At 48.8% G+C, this 21580-nt stretch overlaps 1 protein-coding gene across 1 annotated transcript; it reads left to right on the top strand.

The window, feature by feature from the left end:
• Positions 1–11347: 11347 nt before the first annotated feature.
• On the top strand, positions 11348–20517 carry LOC119396992 (hairy/enhancer-of-split related with YRPW motif protein). The gene is made up of 4 exons (XM_037664394.2): positions 11348–11973; positions 12940–13023; positions 13914–13986; positions 18841–20517. Exons 1-4 carry the CDS (start codon positions 11896–11898, stop codon positions 19425–19427), a joined length of 822 nt encoding a protein of 273 aa, XP_037520322.1. The 5' UTR covers positions 11348–11895; the 3' UTR covers positions 19428–20517.
• The last annotated feature ends 1063 nt before the right edge of the window (positions 20518–21580 follow it).

Consider the following 21580-nt stretch of genomic DNA (forward strand, 5'->3'; position numbering starts at 1 on the left):
CAGTATGTGGCCAATAGCATATCTTGCTCAAGCATTTCAAATACTCGCCAACCTAGAGTAGATGCGGGGCTTGCACCGGGATACTGTTTCGGAAAATGGACGTTTATTCATCATTATCATCAAGACTTGACGTCACCGTTCAGGTCACAAGTTTTTCTGCTTGGGATCACTGTCCCGTTTGTCCTGTGCGTCCCAACGTCCCTGCAGAACAGCGGCACGCTATATATATTGCTCACATCATTAGTGACATTAAGTTCGTCGAAGACAAACATAAATAACTGACATCGAGGTGTAAAACAAACTTGTAAAGCGTCCTTCATGATTTTATTTTCACTCGAACGGAACGCAAGTATTGCTCGCTCGTGCACGATTCTGCTTAAGTGGTGGAGATCGATTTGTGGGTAAACGGCCGAAATACGCTCCGTCAAACGGTTCCAGGTAAGTGCGCAAAGTTAGCCTGTTGGCACGCAAATGATAGACTGTCGAACTCATAGCGTCGGACGTCGCAGTCGCAGCACAGTTCTTCTACAGCGGAATAAAGAAGCCGCCTCCTCTCCGGGCACGCAACCGTTTGCAGGGCACCGCGCAACGGAGCTCTCGACGCCGCCGCTCTTGTCGGGCACGTGCTGGGCGGGGCGGTCCCATCTCGGCTACCCGCGCGGTCACCTGTCCCCGCTGTGCCCTTTGCTCTCGCGTTGACGAGCGCTCTTAGTTGGAGACAGCAACAGAGAAACGAGGCGGCAAAGACAAGAAAATTAGCCGAATCAACTGGCACACGAAATAAGCCAGTCATCTGCGGGATCAAAATAATGTGGATGTCCATTTTCGCATGCTTGATTTTAGCAGAAAATCACACGCTCAGAACAGAGTTAACTGCAGTTGTCTTCTCCTTCCGCCGCCCCTGCAACAATATTATCGCGGGACCTTGTGCCCACTGCAGCACGAAGGAACTTCCCAATGACTCTGGTCCATTTTATGCCTCCGAATTTCTGGATTTCGCCGCCCCACCGAACCCATCTTTTGGTATGTATTCCGACGCTCTAACTGACGTGACCACCCCAGGTCCGTTCTTTCGTTTCGTATACCTACTAGGATATCGACTGTTTGTTCTCTGATTTACTCAGCTGTCTTCCGGTCTCTCGTGTAGTGGCGCCTATCATTTTTCATTCGTTCGGTGGTCCCTGGCGTCTTCTCGAGTTTCGTTCTTATTCTCCAGGTTGCTTACCAGAACTGTTATTACGCTAACGGGGCATAAGTGGGCACGCATATGTGGGAATCGATAATAAACCAAGTTTCATTTGATGTACACTTCCTGGCTTCTACGCAGCTGAATGCTAAACGTCCACTAATAAGACTCGCCTGTTGGAGAGACTACAAAACCTGCTTCTGAGCACCTCAGGTGATCGTGAAAGCGGGAGAATAACAGACTGGAGGAAACGGAAGGGACCGCCTGTTAGTCTCTCGACCCACATCCGGCGGAGAATTCTTGACGTGCCCTGGCCGAACGTGCAGAGGTGAAAAATGACAGCTGCTGTTATTTTTCGGCTTCCCGGAACTTGAGGCGTTTCCGTTAATTTCAAGCTCCGTTGCTCACTTATTTTCTTATTGCGCTTGCCATCGAGACAAGCCGATCGGCGTCTTCCTTCCGGTATCTAATTTCGATTATTGGGAAGAAAAGCTCCCATAGTTCTAACTGTATGGAAAGCAAGCTGCAGCGGGGGCTCTGCGCCGCCGACAACGGCGCGACTATGAGCAGAAAACTCACAAGGGTCTCTTATGCATTCGTCTAATACACGACTCCAAGGCCATCTCCTCCTTCTTCTTCTTATCAGTCGATGTCCCTCCGAAAGCTTTCTGCACCGTGGCCTTGCACTGCCTCCGCGATCGGCCGACCTTTGACCAAGCGACGGTGTCCTGCGATAACGTCACAAAATTTCACGATCTGTGACGTCATGATGACGTCGAATGGTGACGTCATACCGCGATGATGATTTTTGCAACACTCGTGTTGACGCCGCCGACGGTCAATTTACGCGTTTGATGAGGCGTTGAAGGCGGCTTAATGAATTCCGTGCTCGAAAGAACTTCTTCCTTTATTCTTTGTTCTCGGCTGCCCTATTACATACCTGAGGCCAGTACTCGCACATTACTTTACAAGTTAAACAGCAAAGGTGCAAAGATACGCAAGACGTGTACGCCTGATACCTTCGTTACGTAAATTACTAGAACTAGCAGTAATAGTTGTAGTAGTAGCAGTTTTAACAGCGAATCTGTTCAAGCTGTTGGTAACTTGTGCTCCGTCGTAAAAAACTCCTCAGGTGGCTATGCGCGCAGGAATTGGGCAAGCGCCACTACCGTGTACAGCAGGTGCGAGTGTCAAACGAAAACGAACGTGTCAAAAAGGGAGAGAAAGAAAGAGGGAGAAAATAGAAAGAGAGAGAGAACGTGATAGAAAGAAAGAGGAGAAAAAAATATAGAGAAATAAAGGGATAAAGACATAAAAAGGTAAAAGGGCAGAAAAACCTATATAGACAGAGAGAGAAAGAGATGGACAGAAAGAGGAAGCGATAAACAGAGAGAGAGAGAGAAAGAAGCGGAACAAAGAAAAAGAAATAGAGTGAGAAAGAAAGAAACAGGTACAGAAAAGAAGAAAGGGAAGAATGAGAGACAGAGAAATAAAGAGAAACAAGAAAGGCCGCCCAGCTGCGCTCTTCCTTCAGGCTTGGCATCACCAGTACGAAGCTGCCATCACTTTTTTGTTTCTTTTTTTCCCTTCTTCTCTTTTTTTTTTTTTTGCAGCAATGGTAGTAGTAGCGTAGTAGTGAAATAAAAAAAATTGCGGAAATCTGAAAGCAGATGAAATTAGTTGAGGTTTCATGCTCCGAAGGTGCACAGTCGGTGCTTTGAGAAATAAACGCCGTAGGTGGGGGCTTCGAGTTAACTTATAACACGTGCATTTATTTCACACGCCCCTAAATCTAATCACGCTGTAAAGAGTTGCACCCTTTCAGGCATCATCTTGTGCTAAAACGATAATCGTCGTCTGTCATGCTTGTTTAACTTCATGCGTCCGGTGCTTGCGGGTCACGTGGGCGCTGTCAGCGTAACATAGCGTTTTAACAGAAAAGTGGAGACCACCGAAATTTAAAGGAAATAGGGACGCAAGCAAACCTCAAAACGATAACAGTAGATGTGAAACAAGAAAAAAAAACACCCCAGAGAGCTTTTAGAGAATGCGTGGCTGTAGCAGTCGCCACTACCCCGTGGCGCACTCGCGGCAGTTTCGCTAGCGTGATATACACCAGAATTGGTATTGCGTAACGTGACTGTACGGCGAACATAAATGACAGGTGGTAACATGACAATCATGACATGCATTTTATGTACAGCATAATTTACATGCCACACTCATGGTGCGCTCGCGGCCGGTTCGCTATCTTGGTATACCCCAAAATTCGTATTTCGCGACGTGAATGTATGATGAACATGTGATAAGTACTGCAGAATGGGCAAGTTGGTGCATTATGACAACGTATTGTTATAGCGCAGCTCAGTTTGAGCATAAAGAAAAGAGGCTTCAGCGAAGAAGGAAACACAGGCGACAGGATGAGCGCTAAACTTCCAACTTTTTGTTAATGTGATATTGGTGTAAACTGCGTTTTCTGGTCACGTGTGCTGCGCCACATGTTTGGTTTTTGGTCAGGTAGCGGCGTCACGTGTGCTGTGAGGTGAGCCATATAATGTGCTGTAGGGTCGTCATGCAATAAACAAAAAGTTGGAAGTTTAGCGCTCATCCTGTCGCCTGTGTTTCCTTCTTCGCTGAAGCCTCTTTTCTTTATGCTCAAACTGAGCTGCGCTATAACAACATGTGATAACGCGACATGGACAAGTGATAACATGACAACCATGCCATGTATATCGTTTAGGGCATGATTTACATGCCACGCTCATGGTCTCCTCGCGGCTGTTTCGTTAGCTTGAGCTATACCAATATTAGTATTGCGCGACGCGACGGTATGATGAACACTAATGGCAGGTGGTGACATGACAAGCATGACATGCATTTCATGTGCAGCATGATTTTCATGCCGCGCTCATGGTGCGCTCGCGGCCGTTTCCCTAGCTTGATATACACCAGAATTGGTATTTCATGACGTGACTATAAGACGAACATAAATGACAGGTCCTAACACGCAGATCATAAAATACATGTCATGTACGGCATGATTTACATGATACTGTCTTGGTGCGCTTCCGGCCGTTTTGTTAACTGGATATACACCAAAATTGGTATGGTGAGTGCGCGACGAACATAAATGACAGATCATGCATTGTATATACCAGAATATACGTTTCATTATTTAACAGATTGTACATGCGTGCATGCATGAAAAACAAGGGATATATAGTGAACTAGATGTCATGACATGAATGAATTGATTTTCCTCAAAGAGAAACAAGGTGATGTATGCAGCTCTCTGCTGGCTGCTTCGCATTGTATACATCGATTCCCACAGTGCGCGGGATATTTTTCTCTCTCCGTATAAACGCAAGCACGAGCCGGAAAGGATCAGCAGCGGCAACGCGTTTTTCGCCTCAAAAGGCGTCGCACGCGAACGCAGCCCTCCCCTCTCCACCGACGAGGACTCGTGGCTGGCGGCAAGCAAATGTACTGCACTTAGCCCGATTAATAGCGTGCAGTAATCTCTCTCAGCGACGGCGGTCGTCAGCTAATCGCGGCCTTAATTTCATCCCCAGGCAGCTGCAGTTCCCGATTGACTCGAATGCCCGGCTTCTCACGTCATTCACCATATAGTGATTGGTCAGTACCTGGCATCGGCGGCAGTTGGCGTTTGTGCGTGGAAAGAGCTCCGCGGTTTCGAACGCTGCACGACTTTAGCGAGACTATAAAGCGCCCCCCATTCTGCACGCGTACTGAGCCCGAAGAAGCTTTCCACGCTCAGTTCTGCGCATTACAGTTGCTGCTGAGCACGTAGAGGAGTCCGTCAACTCCTTCCGCGCGATATAACGCGGCGCTAAGTCTTAAAGGAGGGAACGCTTGCAATCGCATGCGCATAAAATTCTTGGGCTACTTTCGTTGTTTCCTCGACGAACTAACTTGTGAGGATGATGTAGTGCTACGCGTGGCCAGCAGGCAGAAGCGGCCTCGGGTGGCGCTGCACGCATTTCGCGCGGAGCGGCCACAATAGCGGCGCGCGTTTCCCACGGAAGCCGGAGCGTGCGGCTGCCGCCCATCGCGTGCGCGCTCCTCTCCTGCGGCATTTGCCACTCGCGGTGCCATTCACCCACGGAGCGGACGGCTCCTCTTTACGGCAGAGCGCGCAGGAAGACCCCATTAAGCTTTTTAAATGCGAAGCATTTCTTAGCGAACTTCTGCGACATTTTTCCCGAGAAACCCTTACACTGAACAAAAGAAGGGAATCTTAAGGGCTTGTTTGACACAACCTTAATGAAAGAAGGTACAGGGGACGTTAGTTGTACTCTTTTAATTGCATTGTGAAGAAAATGGGCGAAAAGACAACTTGCCGGCGGCAGGGACCGAACCTGCAACCTTCGCATAACGCGCCCGATGCTCTGCCAATTTAGCTACGGCGGTGGTCGTGCTCTAGTGCACTTTGTCGGGTGTTTATGTGCATGCTAACCTGGGAGTGCTCGTAGCCATGACGTCGAGTGGGGTCCACTCTTTTTTTTTTTTGCCAGCTGGAGTCACGTAGCACGTGATCTTTTAACAAGCGGACAGCTGACCAATGAGCCCTTGCAAACTACCTGAAGGCATCAAGCCAGCCGGAACGACACCTTCGCTCCGAAGGTCTCGTTCCGGCAGGCTTGATGGCCTTTCCCTGGCTACGTGGTATTTAAGTACGTAAAACTGCTGCACGTTCCGAGTCATCAGTCGGTATAATCACTCGCTTCCTTTAGTGCAGAAGAAGTGCTCCACTGCGCCTTTATAAACTGTGTCTCAAAGCGCTGTTCAAAAGGGTTCGTTCAGTGTTCAGTAGTTTGTACGTTAAAATACACAGTGGTGCTGCCTTGAACTGCGTCTGTCTGAAGCTATTTTTTTGAACGTCTCCTGCGGGAGCCTCATCTTGTCGTCCAGCCGGCGTCTGTCAGGCGCGATAACTGCGCCTCTTATGGCTCAATTCATCAGACGCCGCAAGAGAAATGCTGTACCAGCTGTCGGACGGTGAACAGCCTTGTTACATAGGATGCATGCAAGCCTTGGCCACGCAGTTTCTGCGCGTACGGTGGAAAAGGGCATATAGTCTTCAATGAATAAAGTTTTTAATAACGAATCTTAGCAAATCGTTCCTTGTCCGACGAACCAAAATACTAGCATCATCATAAACGGGTATGTGCCACAGAAATGGGGTAAATCCCACTACTCATCACTGGTCCATTAAAAATGAAGAAGGCAACAGTTAGCCCAAGAACCAATGGCTGCGAAGCCACGGCGGCTTCGAGAAGACTCCGAAGCGATGGAAGGCCTACACTAACAACGACGTGCCCGTAGATCTATGAGAGGTGCGAACGCTTGGTTTCAGCGCGAGTTTCTCTCTCTGGAGTTTGGACATCCTTGTCGTGTCTGTGACTGTGTGTTGTTTGACTCGAACCTCTCTGCGCTGAGAATCAACATGGAAACAACCTACCATCACCTAGCTAAAGCCGAGCAACAATTGTTTTTAGCTTCGACTCTCCTTCGCGATACCATCTTTATCGCTCTTGATGCAGTAAACACAGATGGGCAGCATGTACTCTCTAACACTTGAAGGCGAAAGCCTGCTGCCCACTTGGTAATGCATTCAGTTATGCAATCGGGGGCCAGGCTTCTTGCTAGACGTAACGAGCCGCAGTGTCAGAGACGCGCATTGAATTACCTTGACGCTCGCAGTCGATTGCGTTATTCCTTCCCTGCTGAAGCTTTCTGCTCTTCATGTGGTGTTGCACTCTACGTCCGGCATGGGCACACCTTCGGCCAAGCGACGGCGTCAAGGGATGACGTCACAAAGTCCTGCGACGCCACGATGGCGTCACGTTCCCTCTCCACAGGCCTCTCGCTTGGAGAACGTCACGTGGGCTTTTTTCTTTTAATCTTTTTTCGCCTGCCGTGCTTAGCTCAAGGTCATCGTGCAACGAGACACTCGGTGCTTTCGAAAGGAAATAAAAAAAGTGCCGAAAGCTCACTGCAGAGCTTTGCGAAAGGTGAAGGGAAATTTCGTTACGGATATGAAGGCCCCCAGGGCCTTCATTTGTAAATGAACATAAACACTCATCACTCCTAACAAGTACGTGTCGTTGCAAGTTCCAACGCCGGCCAAATAGGCTGTTTGGCAGCAGCTTCTCCGTGGATAAGTATGAGCCGTCTGCTCACCCCTGTCAAGATCAAAGTGCGGAGATGCTGCCGGAGCCAAGCACCCTTCCCCCCCCCCCCCCCCCCCCCCCCCCTATCTCATGGGCCTTTCGCGCGACGAAAGACGGGTAGCGTGTTTCCACTCCGCTTGAGCCTTGGTCGTCGGCTGCCTTCGCACGCTTTCACTCGCACATAGAGCATACGACGCGCGGGGCGATGCTATCGATTCGGAGATGCGGAACATCACGGAGGCGCCGACGCCGACGACAGAAATGCGTCGGAGGTGTCCATATATCGCAATAAAAAAAAAAAAAGACCGGAACCATTGCTCCTATTCTGAAACGAAATAGTTCGACACGTCTCCGCCTCAGGCGTAGTATTCAGTTGCGGTATTCGCGACAACGCAACTGATTAAAAGCGATCCCACTATAGGGTTGATTCACATTTTCAGCTTCTATAGATGTCGTGAGGACTGTGTCGAATGCATTATCCCCCTATAATTTTACAGTTGGCACGGCACTACTATGTGGGATCTCTGCTGTACCGCGACGGTGATCATTTCGACGTTCGGAAATGCGCAATCATCTGAGTGAACGTATTTCGGAACGTATTTCATTTTTTCAGACGGGCTGTTGGAAGCGCCATTTTGACGGTGTTATTGCAGACGTGCACGTCTGAAACAGAGACTTTTAGTTTGCCCGCGGACTTCTTACCGTTTAGGTTTTAACATCTTGCGGCGTTTTGACGTCACTGTTTACGACACGGATTGCAGTAGTTTTAGTTCTGCGATCATTAACGTAGACGCGCCATGACTGCTATAATCGCAAGCTCAGTGCGCACACCCGCAAGGCGAAGTGACTTTGCAAAAACTTCTCTTCAAAACAACACGATGAAAGTTACTAGCAATGCTTTGCACCAGCAGTGTGGTAAAGCGTGTAAGCCAGTGCAGTATCATCCTTGTGTGTATCTGGTTAGGTTCGGCATCATCAGGTGTCGCTACCAGCGTTGTCCATAACGCCTCCGGTAACCCACAAAAACTGCTGCCGTAATGGTGGCGAGATGTGACCACACAGCTTTCGGAGTACGCCTGCTCCGGGTGTGAGAATGCTCCCTTCAGAGCGCGGCTGTCAGTGGCTGCGTCGGCACACACGCGCGCACACACCTCTCCCCCACCTCTGGGGCGCCTAGTGACGCCGCAAATCACGCGGCCGGGTAGAGTCACGCCGCGTGGGAAAACTCCGTCGGCCAGGGCTCGTCCGAGTGTTTGCGGTGCGAGGAGTGTCGTCGACGCCACAGGTGCCGTCGCTGCATGGGGTCGACACGTCGGTCGTACGGCGTGCCGCTTGTGCTTGCTTGCATTGGCTTTTTCACACACACATCTTCGTCGTTGTGGGCCTTTAGCATTTCGCATTCATCTAAGTGCGACTGCCGCAGCCGGAATCGAACCCGCGTCTTTAGGAACAGCAACCGAGCATCGTAACCACAGGAGCACCGCGGCGGCCCTTAAAAAAACATTCGTTGCATTCATTTCAAGAGTTCGTTCTGTCAAAGCCTGGGCCATGTCGCCTTTGAAGCCGCACCTCACCTGGCCGAATGCCATGGTCGTTTGCAGGCAGAACTTTAGGGAGCACTGAAATTACGGCGCGCAAGCTGGCACGTCGCATGGTATTTTTTTTTTTTTTGTATTCCGGCGGGCACTTGTAGTAAGCGAAAGAAATAACAACAAAAAAATCTCTAGTACTCAATAGATATATGTCAGAAACTGCCTCACCGGACATTTTGCAAATCGATCCACAACTTTCTCACTGGATTTCTTGCTCAACTTTGTTGTTTTAAAAGTTATTTAATTAACCTTGCATAATTAAGCAGAACACAAGAAACAGTGAGATTTGCTCCATGCAATAGTTAGCAACATGCATTTGGTCGCCTCGTCGTTGCCCTGTTCATTTTTATTGGCTTTAAAGCTGGTATGCTTCGACAGGTACAGGTTTTTCCCACGCCTTTATTTCTACCTTTATTTTTATCCTGACAATGGGAATGAAGTTCACTGGGGCAGAAGTGAGACCAAGGCATTCGTCTTATTGTTAACGAAATCGTAATGCACTTACCAAAGCTTTTCGTATCGTCAAAATAGCTTCTAATAAAGCTCCTTAAGATGGCAGGGTGGACTGCTTCGTGAAAGAGCGCGAAATAAACATCTTCATTCTGCCCATGCTTATTTTGCGCTGTTTTATACTTCTTGTTCATTGCTTCTGAAAATGCACACTTAACTAATGGTTGGTAAAATGTCGTCGTTGGGAACGCATCGCCCTGTCGTTTTGTATTGACTAAGATAAATTATAAATAAGGTCACTCACTAGACTTTGCAGCTACAGCTGTTTGTAATAAACGATATTGTGGCCTAACAAGTCTAACAACTCTGCGTACATTTCTAAAATAATGCAGCACTCACTAACAGACTGCGTATGCTTGTTTTCTTTCCCTCCTTCAGCGCCTTTCAGTGAAAAGCATAATTGATAGAAATATTTATAACTTATTTATATGATACATTTCTTCTGCTACTGTGTTTTCTTGCTTTACTTATTTCAGCTACTTTTACTTTGTCGTTATGTTGTATAATATATCAGGTTCAACAAATTTGTGCGGTCCCAAAAGTGTGTGCGTGCGTGCGTGTGTGTGTGCGTGTGTACCCCCCTCCAAAAGATAAAAATATATTCAAGTGACCCATTCCACTCTGTGAAGGTGGTTGACCAGCGGAGCTGTTTAGCACACGCGACAAAGGCGGCACAGAATTTCGAACCATAGGCGATCACACACTTACCCTGCAACTAAATCAGAAATTTCTGTTTAGAAACCTGAATTCATCGTATGCTCCTCTAAAATTTTCCATTTGAGCATCGTGGCACTTGCGTCTTTTTGTAGCAGCAGTCTCCGTTTCTCGACATGCGTCGTCATGTCTGGCTCGCCGCATCCGCTTGGCGTTTCGTGCACGATCTGAATTGATGTTCATATTTCGTGGATCGGCGGTGAGTTGTTTGCCCAATTTGTCTGGCACACGCGTTCTTGTTGACACACAGGAAAAATACGCGGAACCCTATCCATAGGCAGCTTCACTGTCGAATGAATTCCAGCATAAAATGTGAACATAAAACGGACACTACAGAGGTACGTCTCAGTACACTAACCCGTTACTAAAAAAGCGCGTTGTATTTTCTTAATACTCAGAAGTGACCGCGCATATAGCTTCAAATCGCGAATATTTTATCTATTTTTCGATATGTGGCGCCCGCGAATGTCCTATCTGCACCGGTCGATTAGGCATTGTAGGCTGTGAGGGCATCGCCGCATGCAAAGCCTCTGTGCCGTGGCCTGATTGTGCGTGAATGTGGCCAATCACCGCACATTATAATATATCAAGTCACGCCACAAATTGTACCACACCGCATGAAAGAGATGGTTTTGTGATTGAAAGAAGACGCCATAGCATTGGCAGGTGTCCCCTACTTTATGTTTGACAGATGACGGAGAATAATATTTAGGATGCGAAATGGAAACCATAAAACAAATTACTATTCTCCAGAAATTAATTTCGCCTTTACTGTTCAACCTGTGTTCAGTCCTGCGCCGAGCTCCTGAAGTCGCGTCCTCGCGAACTTTGTCCTCCAGTATTACTTCTCCCATCGTCAAGCCAACGAAACCGCTCTCGGTGCAATAAAGCGGGTGTTTCTCCATTCCACTAACTGGTCTGATGTTTCGACGCTGAGGTTCGGTCATACAGTTCCAATTTGGGTCATGGTACCATTCCGGCTTAATTCGCGGTGCGAACTTTTTCGTTTGCTAACGTAGACACAAACACCGAACCTGTAGAATTAAGGACCGCTGTTCTCCGTGGCGTCACTTTGCAAGCGGCACGCTATCGCAGCAATCGCAGGCCACGCGGTCCCGTCTCGTAAGAGGAGATTCCACCCCCTCCCCACTGAAGCGTCCTCCCCCAGAAATTATCGCCGCGTGCTCGAACAACGCGCGATACCATCACCAACAGTAGCGGCGCCCGTGCGAAACCGAAACTAAAATTGCGCGCACCGCGCTCTCCTTCTATCGTTGCCCGCGTTGGGCACGCTCGCTAACGGATCCCTCCTCTCCCAAATCAGCAAGTGCGGGGCGGCCACGCTCCCTGGCCATTATGCGGCGGCTGCCGAAAAACTCTTCCCACGGTGGCGGTGCCTGGGCCACCGCCGCGTGGGAAAGCGGCTCCTCCTGCCTGCGACGCGTGTCCCCTCGCCGTCGGTCGGCCGCACGCGCGCCGTAGTGCCACGACGACGACATGATGGACTCGGGCGTCCCGGGAGTAAGCGGGGGTGGCGAGGAGGACGCGACCGGCGCCCCGACACGTGCCCGCAACCGGGCCCAGCATTCGGGAGTCGCGCACGCGACCGAGCGGACGTGCAGCGCGCGCGCCTAGCCTCTGCCGTACCGTTGGACGCCCGCCCGAACGCTGTTGGTGCGCGTGCGACGCCGGCAACGAAATGTTTTCGTTCGGCCATTCCGGGACGAGCTCCGGTTCCGGCAGTTGCCAGCTGCTGACCAGGAAGAAAAGACGAGGCGTGAGTACAGCTTCCTTCCTCCTGTCCGAACGAGTGACCATTTGACAACGCGAAGAGCAACTTCACCTGTAGCTAACAACGCTTTAGTTTCGGTCGCCTTGAGGAAATTTCTCGTCCGTTTCGCTTGGTGACGCCCGAGCTCAAGGACGTGTGGCCAGCTGCCCTGCGTTTTTTGGAAGATGGGTTAATCCTGAAATCACGTTTCAAGCATGAGGAGCTAAGGCGATGAGTTGTGCGGGACCACTGCGCGATTTATCACGATGAAGATGCCTTGAACAGGGAGTGCCAACGTTTCGACGAGTGGCAGTTGCTGCCTTGACTTTTCCTAGCGTCATGCCAATCTCTTCTATCCATCCCCTGAACTTGATGGTGATTCACGCGAGCGAGTACGAGAACCAAGTCAGTTTCCAGCTTAGTGTCCTGATGGGTGCGCGGCGTGTAACTGGATGTCGAGGAGCGTATACCAGTCGTGAGCGATACAGAAGCAATATATGCAATAAAGGCAGCGCGCTGGTATGGTCAGGGGTCACGATTCAAGTGGTTCTCCCTGGGAAACGGTAACAGGAAAGCACCGGTGGGGTAGAAAGCTTTGCATTGCAGCAGATTGAGTTCGGGAATGATTATGATTATAGCCGTTGAATAGTTCAACACGTTTCATTATCCATAGCCTCACTACTCGTCTCATGCAGACCTCATCAGTGGCGTAGCTAGCGGTGTAATGTGTGTGTGTGTGTGGGGGGGGGGGGGTCAGATCCCCTCGAAATTTGTACATTTTGTATCATAAAGGGAACCCGAACCCCTTCTCCCCTCCCGAGAAACATGTCTGGCGTCGGCCCTTGCATGGCTCCACGATGTAAGCACACGCATTCATTGAAACATACACGAGAACACGACTCCGCAGTTACTGGCGTGGCTTACGATGATTTGCATTTGAGCCGTGCTCACAAACAGCGTTCTTCTCCGCAGATCATCGAGAAGAGGCGCCGTGATCGGATTAACACCTCCCTGACCGAACTACGTCGACTCGTACCGACGGCATTCGAGAAGCAGGTAAATGTGCATTCTACGTTGTTGTCATGGAGTATGCTTACAATTTCTATTCGTTGTGGATATGCGGCGACGAGGGCTTTGCCCTGTAATGATAATTAACAACGGACACCGATCGGGGCAAAGTATGTACTCGCAAATGTGTGTATATATATATATATATATATATATATATAGTCGCCGCAGGACGAAAATGTTTCACTGACTGAATGTCGTGCGTAACAGCTTTGCACTTTTGACTGACGGATGCACTTTGCATTATGGCGGACGTCACTGAGAGTAACTCTTCCTCAGAAGTAACCGGTCCTGCTTTTGTTGGAATAATCAATACAGCGTAAGATGTAAAATGTGAAAGGGGGGGGGGTGCATTCGGTCGATTCTCTGAGCGATAAATCTTTCGCTTTACAAAGAGGGCTCGTCAGCGCACACAAAAATATCGCAGGGTCCCTTATGCATTCGCTGTAAGACGGCTCGAAGGCGAAAGCCATCCGGTGCGGCTATTTTATTATCGTCGTCGGAGCCTCAGACGCCACGTGTGGTCACACATTATTGATGCTGAGGCCGATGATGATAAATTATAGCTCGGATCTTTGTAATGAGCTGGCAGTTTTCAACCGCCCACTTGTCACGCTAGGAATCCTAAGCTTCTGCCGCGCAATATTACATATTTTAAAGTGACTCTTTGGCCGCCGTGACGACTACATAAGGTCTTTTTTTCAAAGCGATTTCAAGCACTGATGTGGGTCTGTTGTAGAATACTTCACTGCCACGCAGAATACCCGGATTATTTTGCGCCTGAATCCTGATCAATATCTGGTCTTTATTAAACTGACAAAGCTCACGTGGGCTTTTGTGCCGCTGTATTAACCGCACGCATCTTAACAATCTCTCAGGGATCTGCCAAGCTCGAGAAAGCCGAAATCCTGCAGATGACGGTGGACCATCTTAAGATGCTGCACTCCAAAGGTGAGCATGGTCGCCGCACTGCGTCATCTTCTTTTCGGCTTAATTTCATGAGAATACCCCAGAAGCAGGTGAATCTGCCGCGACGAATAGTTATTTCCTTTTTTTTTTTTCGCGCAAATAGCACAGGGCGTGTATATGTTTCGTACATTAAAATCATTTGAACTTGTTGGTACGGTGGGTTTAGTGCAGAGTATACCGGATCTGCAATACATCGTTCTACGAAATAAGCAGTTTGTTTTCAAGAGGGACTCAACGAATGTTGAGCCCTTCTCAATAAATGTTTCAGAGGGACTCAACAATTAAACGCGAGAACAACGATAGCGACTTTGTAGCTTCAATTAATAATGTGAATTCGACAAACCGACCATTGCACACTGATGCATAAGTCTGTCAATTTTTGAATGAATGAACAAGAAAGAATAAGTGGCTTACATAAAATAAAATATTAGCGCAGCTTGCAGTGAGTCGTGCAAGGCTGGGTCCCAGCAGAGCTGGTGGGCACCTAGCTGGTCCTGGCTTGGCTAGGCTAGGCTTCTACCCTCTCTTTCTTTCCCACTTATACATGGCTGCGCTTGCTCTCTTTTTTTAGTCTGTGTCTTTCTATCTCTTTCTCTCTATCTCTATTTGTTTCTGTCTTTCTTCCCTTTCTTTCTATGTCTCTCTCTCTCACACACACACGGGCAGCAAACGCCGATTAAGATTTCTGTGCAGACGTGAGACGAACCGTTTCAGCTTCTCTTGTTAGCCATCTGTAGTGCAGGATGCTTGGGCGCTGATTGAGCGCGTGCACCTCGACCATAATAGCTCTGCTGTAGAAACTCAAATTCGTCCTTAATGACACTTGTCAAAAGCGCACTTGACAGAAGGAAAAAAACCTACAAGTACAGAGGTCACTAATTCTGTCTCTTATATACTATATACAGCAGCGGTTGGCATACCAAGGATGAACAAAAGGAAAGTCTTTAAAACGAACATCTGCGATTCCTGGTAGAATGGGGAATGCAAGTCAATCAATGGAAAATGCTAGTTTGATATTGACTACGATGGTGCGTGAGATGCGAATAGCAATCTTTCACGTGAGAAAAGTGTGTGACGATCGTTTAATTTCGTGTAACAAACCACCACTTATGTAGCTCCCTGTTGCGGTGTCGCTGAGGAAAATTAAACGAATGAACGGAATGAAAACTTGACGCAAGGACTCGATTCGCAAGGACACGCTCTTTGCTCGCGAATGCAGTCACACCACATTCGTGCAGCTCATTGAAGGCCACTTGCCAACACGCCTCGATGTTTCTCAACTTCAGTGTTGAGTGATTATACGCTGCGCAGAAAATACGAAATGAGCTCAGTTTTCCCGCTCTCCGGCCGGCTCTATGCATTTCGGGCCTGGTCGTAGGGTGGTGCAGAATAATAAATAAACAAATTAATTAATAGATTATAAATTAAACTCGATTTTGGCGCGATCAGCGACCTCTCATAGAATCAAATAAGGGCTTTCCTCTCAGCCGTAAGGAATGAGCAACGCCCGTACAGGACAAGTCACACCAATAATGATAATTGCTTGTGTTTTACGCGCCATAATTAGGATATTATTATGAGGCACGCCCTAGTGGAGGCCTCCGTAATGTCAGTCCACCTGGATTTCGTGCACTTAAAAGTACACGGGCCTCTAGCATTTCGCCTCCGTCAAATGCGACCGCCGCGGCCGCAATCGAACCCGCGAGATGAACTGCACTGTGCAGTTTTGTCACAACATTCATTTTGTTTGTTCTTGTCCGTTCCCCAAGTTTATGTCCGTTTTGGAGGCGCTGCGCCTTTCGCAAACGGCAACAGGCGGTCTACCGCGTCTCCACCCAAACTGAAACCTCAACGAGCTCGTTGAGATGCCTATTTCAGATTTCAAGAAACGATACCATTTCAGAGAAAGAACATGCCTATGCCATAATTCGTGACGCCCTACAACTCTCCCATATAAACAGGTGCCCCCAAGTCATAATTAAAATTTTAATTAATGAGCTTTTGTTAGTCACCTCATTGTCACTTTAGCTTCTGATAAAAAATTTCCGCCTCGACGTGAAGTTCGTGCGCGAATACGACAGGAGCCTGACTGTCATAGGACTTTTATTAAAAAATCTGTATATTCTAAAAAAATATACAGCCTGTATATTACGTTGAAGAAGAAAAAAATATGCCTGAATTTGAGATATCTGAATAAAGCTAGCAAAATTTATCGGTCGCACTGGTATCATCACGGATCCCTCGCTTATGGATAATGTATATTTTAACTTCGGTCTTAATAGAAATGCGTTTATGATTAACTTAATAACGGTTTGCTAATAATATACGCAATCACTGCCAACACCACTCTTTTGTTCCAATTGTTTAATAATTTAATATCACTGCCTCCGTTTGAAAGTGTCGGAGGATCTGATCATATAGCTGTGACCTGACGCCGCAATATCGCACCAGCAGTTGGATGTCCAGTGACGCCTCTCGGATCGTTCGCTCAGCTGCTGCGAAACATTTGTCGCAGGCTGTTAGAAAAAAAAAAAAAGAATATTCCGCAGCGATGCATTTTAATGCAGCGCTGCCTTGCGCAGCCGTCCAGATTGCAGGGCCGCTGCTGCAGCAGCGAAGCGCTTTCCCACGCTCGATCCGCTCGGTCAGCAGCGAGTGTAGCGTGCGAGTTTCGGGTTGCGTCGTACGTGCGTGCTCGACCACTTCCTTGAGAGCGCCGCCGCGCAGATAAAGAAAGGCGCCTTTCGGTAATTGGGTCTTCTGTTCCTCGAGCTGGTGAGAGGGTGAAGCCACTGTTTGTCACGATTCAAGTAGGGTCCTGCATGCGGCGCTGTTCTCGACCTCAGTTTAACGGTAATGAGAACAACCGAATTTTAAGTTCTGTCTTTTCGAGCTAATAAGAGAGGCTGCTGTTCTCGGTTACAACCTAAGAAAAAATGTCAACTCCGCCCACAGCCATCGCCGTCCCTCCCACAGAGTATCTGCATAAGTACTCTGTCCAATAGCGCTCACTCATTTTCGTGGCGTGAAGCACTTGTCGAGAGTTTCTAATAGCTGCCTTTCCCATACAGACCCACGTATGTGGACGTCTTGGTGAATTTCGTCAGGGATTCTGACATCGCTGCTGAGCCAAACGTGACGTCTCAAGTAGTAACTCTTAATACGCGTATAGCATTTACGTTAGCCGAGAAGAACGGTTCGAGCTAGCACGACTGTGTTGATTCACAGCTGAAGGGCAGGGTTCTGTGGGCGGAGCTGCCATAATTTCTTAGGTTGTAACCGAGAGCCCTCTGCTTTTATTAGAGGTGGTGAACTTCAAAAGATGGAGAATAAAAGGTAAATATTGGGCACATATACCTGCCCGGTTGAGGACAACCGAGTTTAAAGAGAATGATAACAACCAAATTTTTCTTGAATTCCCCACGCTTCGGAGCCGGCTTCTTCTGGGCTGAGGAGGCCCGAGCTAATGTCACCACCAGGAAATAACAACCGTTTCACGGGAACACTGCCCATACCGCCTATTATCAAGGCCTGCGAACCAGGCTGCTCCGATTCCCCGCGTTCGTGTGTGTGTTTTATGTGTGTGTGAACATTACGTATATGCAAAATGTGTTTTTTTTTTCTTGGGCGGGGTGTGCCCTCGCACCCCCCTTTGGCTACGCCGATTCCTCTACCATGTCTCAGAGTTCCTAATGAAACCTTCTTTCAAGGACAGTTCATTCAGTCAGCATCGTTTTGTTTCATGCAGCGCTGATCTGTCATTTCCGACAGTTTTCAACAGGAACGTGCATTTTTCGTTTCTAGGCTGTTACATTGTTCGTAGAGTTGCTTTTAATTTTCTCCGTCTTATATAAGCTTACTATTCGGTTTACACAAACACTGAATTGGTACAAGGGATGATTAACCAGCGCAACACTATATATGCCCACAAACAGTAGCGTAGCCAGTATTTTTTTTTTCTGTGGGGGGGGGGGGGGGTCCAATCATATTTTTATGTATGTTAGTGCGTGTGTTTGTATGTGTGCGTGTATATATACACGTGCAAAATCGAAAAATATCGGGAGGGTGGGGGGGGTCGGAACCCAGCTCCTTCCCACCCCCACCCCCTTTGGCCTGGCTACGTCAGTGCCCACAAGCTTGCTGTCGCTAGCGTGACCGCACCATTGCACTACGCTTTCACATTTGTCTGCCATCGCGTTTGAAATGAACGGTAACACACGCTTCACGTAACTCGTCTAGAGTGAAACCAGCACACGGGCGCTCGTGCTGTCGACCCATTCATCCCAGTGTCATCAGCTGTCGAAAACTGTTTAACTAGCCTATACTAACACAGTGCCACAGCTAGAAACGTGGCTCAAGACACCGCTGTCGTCCATCTTGTGTTGCTACATTTGAAACCTATTCAGTGCAAAAGTAACGATGATGGTTCTCGTCAGTATTTACGGAATGATGCTCTCTGTATGCTATGCTCTCGTGCGGTATTGAATGTCGGAAGAGACGGAGCCGAACGTGAGGTCACCACAAGTGATGTGCACTTCGTGCGACATCGGTGCTCGTCCGACAGTCACCTGTTGTGGGACTTTCCCGTCCTCGTGACGGTAAGGTAGAAACATAAGAGATGCTGCATTACCTCGCTGGAGGCATGCACCTCGCCGCCCCCTCAGGCCGACGCCCGACGAACTGTCGACTCTCTATGGGAGTTCTTGTCCGGCAAGTTATGAACGTGTAATTTCTTACATATTTGTTTGTTTATCGTACGACTATAGGTCATCAACCCCGCTTAGGCCACTGAGCCATCTTGTTCATTTTCTCTGTCTCTCGTTCTTCTGCCGGCAGGTGTGGATGCATTCACGTTTGACCCGCACAAGTTCGCTATGGATTACCACTCCATGGGCTTCCGTGAATGCGCCAGCGAGGTTGCACGCTACCTAGTGGCCATTGAGGGCATCGACCTACAAGACCCGCTTCGGCTGCGCCTCATGAGTCACCTACAGTGCTACTCGACTCAGCGAGAGCTGGCCGCCAAGTCGTCCTGCTGGAGTCCAGCGAGTCCAGCGGCTCCTCACTACCCGACCTCCGGCTCTCCCCAGCCGTCTCCGGCCACTGCTGTGGTGGAGCAGTACGCCTCGGGAAACGAGCCCCCGCGGCTCGAGACCAAGGGCTTCCGGCAGCACCTGCCAGCGGCCACCAGGACGACGCACGTGCCACTCACGCACCCGTCGGCGAGCGCCATGTTGCCGACAGCGGCGACACAACACGTCCAGGGGGGAAACCAGTACTTCCACGGTGTCGCTGCCGCCCACTTCTCTCCCATGACTCCCCCGACGTCGTCGACGACGTATGGCTCGGACCTGTCTCCGCTCTCCTCCGGTTCCGGCGGCGTCAAACCTTACAGACCGTGGGGCAGCGAGATCGCCTACTGAATGCTCGAAATTCCGTGTCTGCCTTCACGACTGCTTTCTAGAAAAGCCTCGCGTTTGCACGAAGTCCCTCCACATGTACACCGCACCTTGGCTTAAAGCTAAGACGCCCTTGTCAAGAAAAGCAAGTTCGACGGGTCCCTTAGGCCTTCACCGTCCTATTTCTGGCGTTAGCCGTCGGACGTTGCCGTGAACCAAAAAGAGCCTCCCTCGGTCGCCATCGACGGCATGTCTGTTTTAGCGGAGTCGTCAGAACAACTTTGCTCACACCCATGTTTAGGCGGACCTCAAGTATGGCACAGCAGCAGTTTGAGCGGCGAACGAAAGGCTCGGAACTGACGTCGACAGTACGCAGACACCGAAAACCAGCGTCGCGGCGGTCCCGGCAACCTGAAGCGAACTCTGTGGTGAGGTCCTCTGACAATACTTCGTGCGGCGGGATGTGCGGACTCAGGACTTGGTTATGTGGTCTCGTGTGTGGTGTGCTAGTCCACGAAATGTCATATATGTGAACTCCGCGAGAAGGATGCTTGTCAGGCAGGTGCGCCGCTTTCAAAGAAAAAAAAAATGTTTTTCGGTGGTGCCAGACAAGGGAAGCCAAAACGAAAAGATGTCGCGAGAGTACTTAACTATTTGTGGCACAAGGAAACCTGGTTGAAAAGTCACGCACCGTCACGCAGCAGTGGGTGGGAAAAGCTTAGTAGTGACTTCTTTTGACGCAAACACACCCTTATGTTTGACGCAAACACCCACCCGAAAGCTCTTACTACTAAGTTTCACCCTGCCACTACTAAGAATTGTGGAAGCTGTATGTACGAATTTTTATCCTAATACCTGTGATATATTTATTTTCAAGAAGACACGAGCTCGTGCCGAAAGAAATCTGTCTTAAGGGAGCATCCAGGGTATAAATTGTCTGCAACTTGCTAGTCAAATGTGTACAAGCTGCAGCTAAGCGAAACGCCAATATTTATCTCCAGCGTAACATATCCAAAGTTTACGAAAACACAGTAGCAATGTAATAAAGGTTTGATACTTCAGCAATCGCGCTCGAACCCTGCAGTGCGGCGCTAAAATTGTTCATCTGAGCGCGGGAATCTATTGACATAGCCACGGCTTGTGGCTTCTTGAGCAGGGCCTGTCGCCTCTCTTGCTCAGCCGCTGCATGTGTCGTACATTTTCAGTGCTAGTTAATTTTACTGCCGCATTTACCGCGCTATAGTAAGCGGCCACCGTTCAGCGCACGTTTGTCGTTATCAAGTCCGAATAATGGTTAAACAGTGTCATAACCCGCGCGGGCAGTTTCGATGTTCCAGATGAGAAATCTCGAATGAAAACAATCCAATATACAGAGGGTGAACTTCAGTACATACTTATTAACACAGAAATAACACTCAGTGAAATATCGTCCATGCTATGGATATGAGAGGCCGAAAGGGCGCATATAATATATATAGGCGGTCCCGCTATGAGCTGCGTTTAGGCTATTTTGGTTGAGCCGTACCGTACTGGCAACTACCTCAATCACTGGTGCTTCGTACCACCGCAGGTGTCTGTGGTGTGACTTCATTGGTGCCGTCGGTATTGCCTCGCTAACGAAGGCGTTTATAGAATGGCACAGAGATGACGACCAACCGCCTTTAGCGACCAGCCAACGAAACACGAGCGTCAATGCATCGTCCATGTCCTGATCGGCACATGTTTGAATAGGGCGCTTAAATGCGTGACGATCAGTGCACATTACGGAAAACAAGTTCGTACCATCCTTCACCTTTGCATTAACGCAGTGGTGTCAAATAAGCTGGAGCGTAATGCGGCTCGTCACAATTTGCGCATAATTTAGTGCGGCGTTGGCAGCACCCTGCATATGCCATACCGCATCGCTATCCTTCTTACCGCTTAGACGCCAACCAGCAGCCTTCATTTACATGAACGTGCTGTGGAAGGGTGACGGCGGGCGGCTAGTATTTCTTTTTCTTTTTTTTGTCTTATTAAAGTTCAGTCACCAAAGTCAGGCAATGCGCTATTTTATGGCGCCTATACCGAAAAACATTACAATTAAGCAGCAGAGCGTGACGTCACGAATATTTGATGTCACGATGCGGAGTGCGACGGCGCGCCGCGTCTTAGCACTGCACGTCCAAAAATAATTCTGC

The sequence above is a fragment of the Rhipicephalus sanguineus genome, chromosome 6 (assembly GCF_013339695.2).
Source record: "Rhipicephalus sanguineus isolate Rsan-2018 chromosome 6, BIME_Rsan_1.4, whole genome shotgun sequence".
In the NCBI taxonomy this organism is placed as follows: Eukaryota; Metazoa; Arthropoda; class Arachnida; order Ixodida; family Ixodidae; genus Rhipicephalus; species Rhipicephalus sanguineus.

Bases quoted from the DNA above. Each gene is read 5' to 3' on its own strand.
- LOC119396992 (XM_037664394.2), top strand. From the start codon at position 11,896: ATGTTTTCGTTCGGCCATTCCGGGACGAGCTCCGGTTCCGGCAGTTGC. The intron at 13,024-13,913 runs GTAAATGTGCAT...ACAATCTCTCAG, and splicing joins CGACGGCATTCGAGAAGCAG to GGATCTGCCAAGCTCGAGAA. The intron at 13,987-18,840 runs GTGAGCATGGTC...TTCTGCCGGCAG, and splicing joins TAAGATGCTGCACTCCAAAG to GTGTGGATGCATTCACGTTT.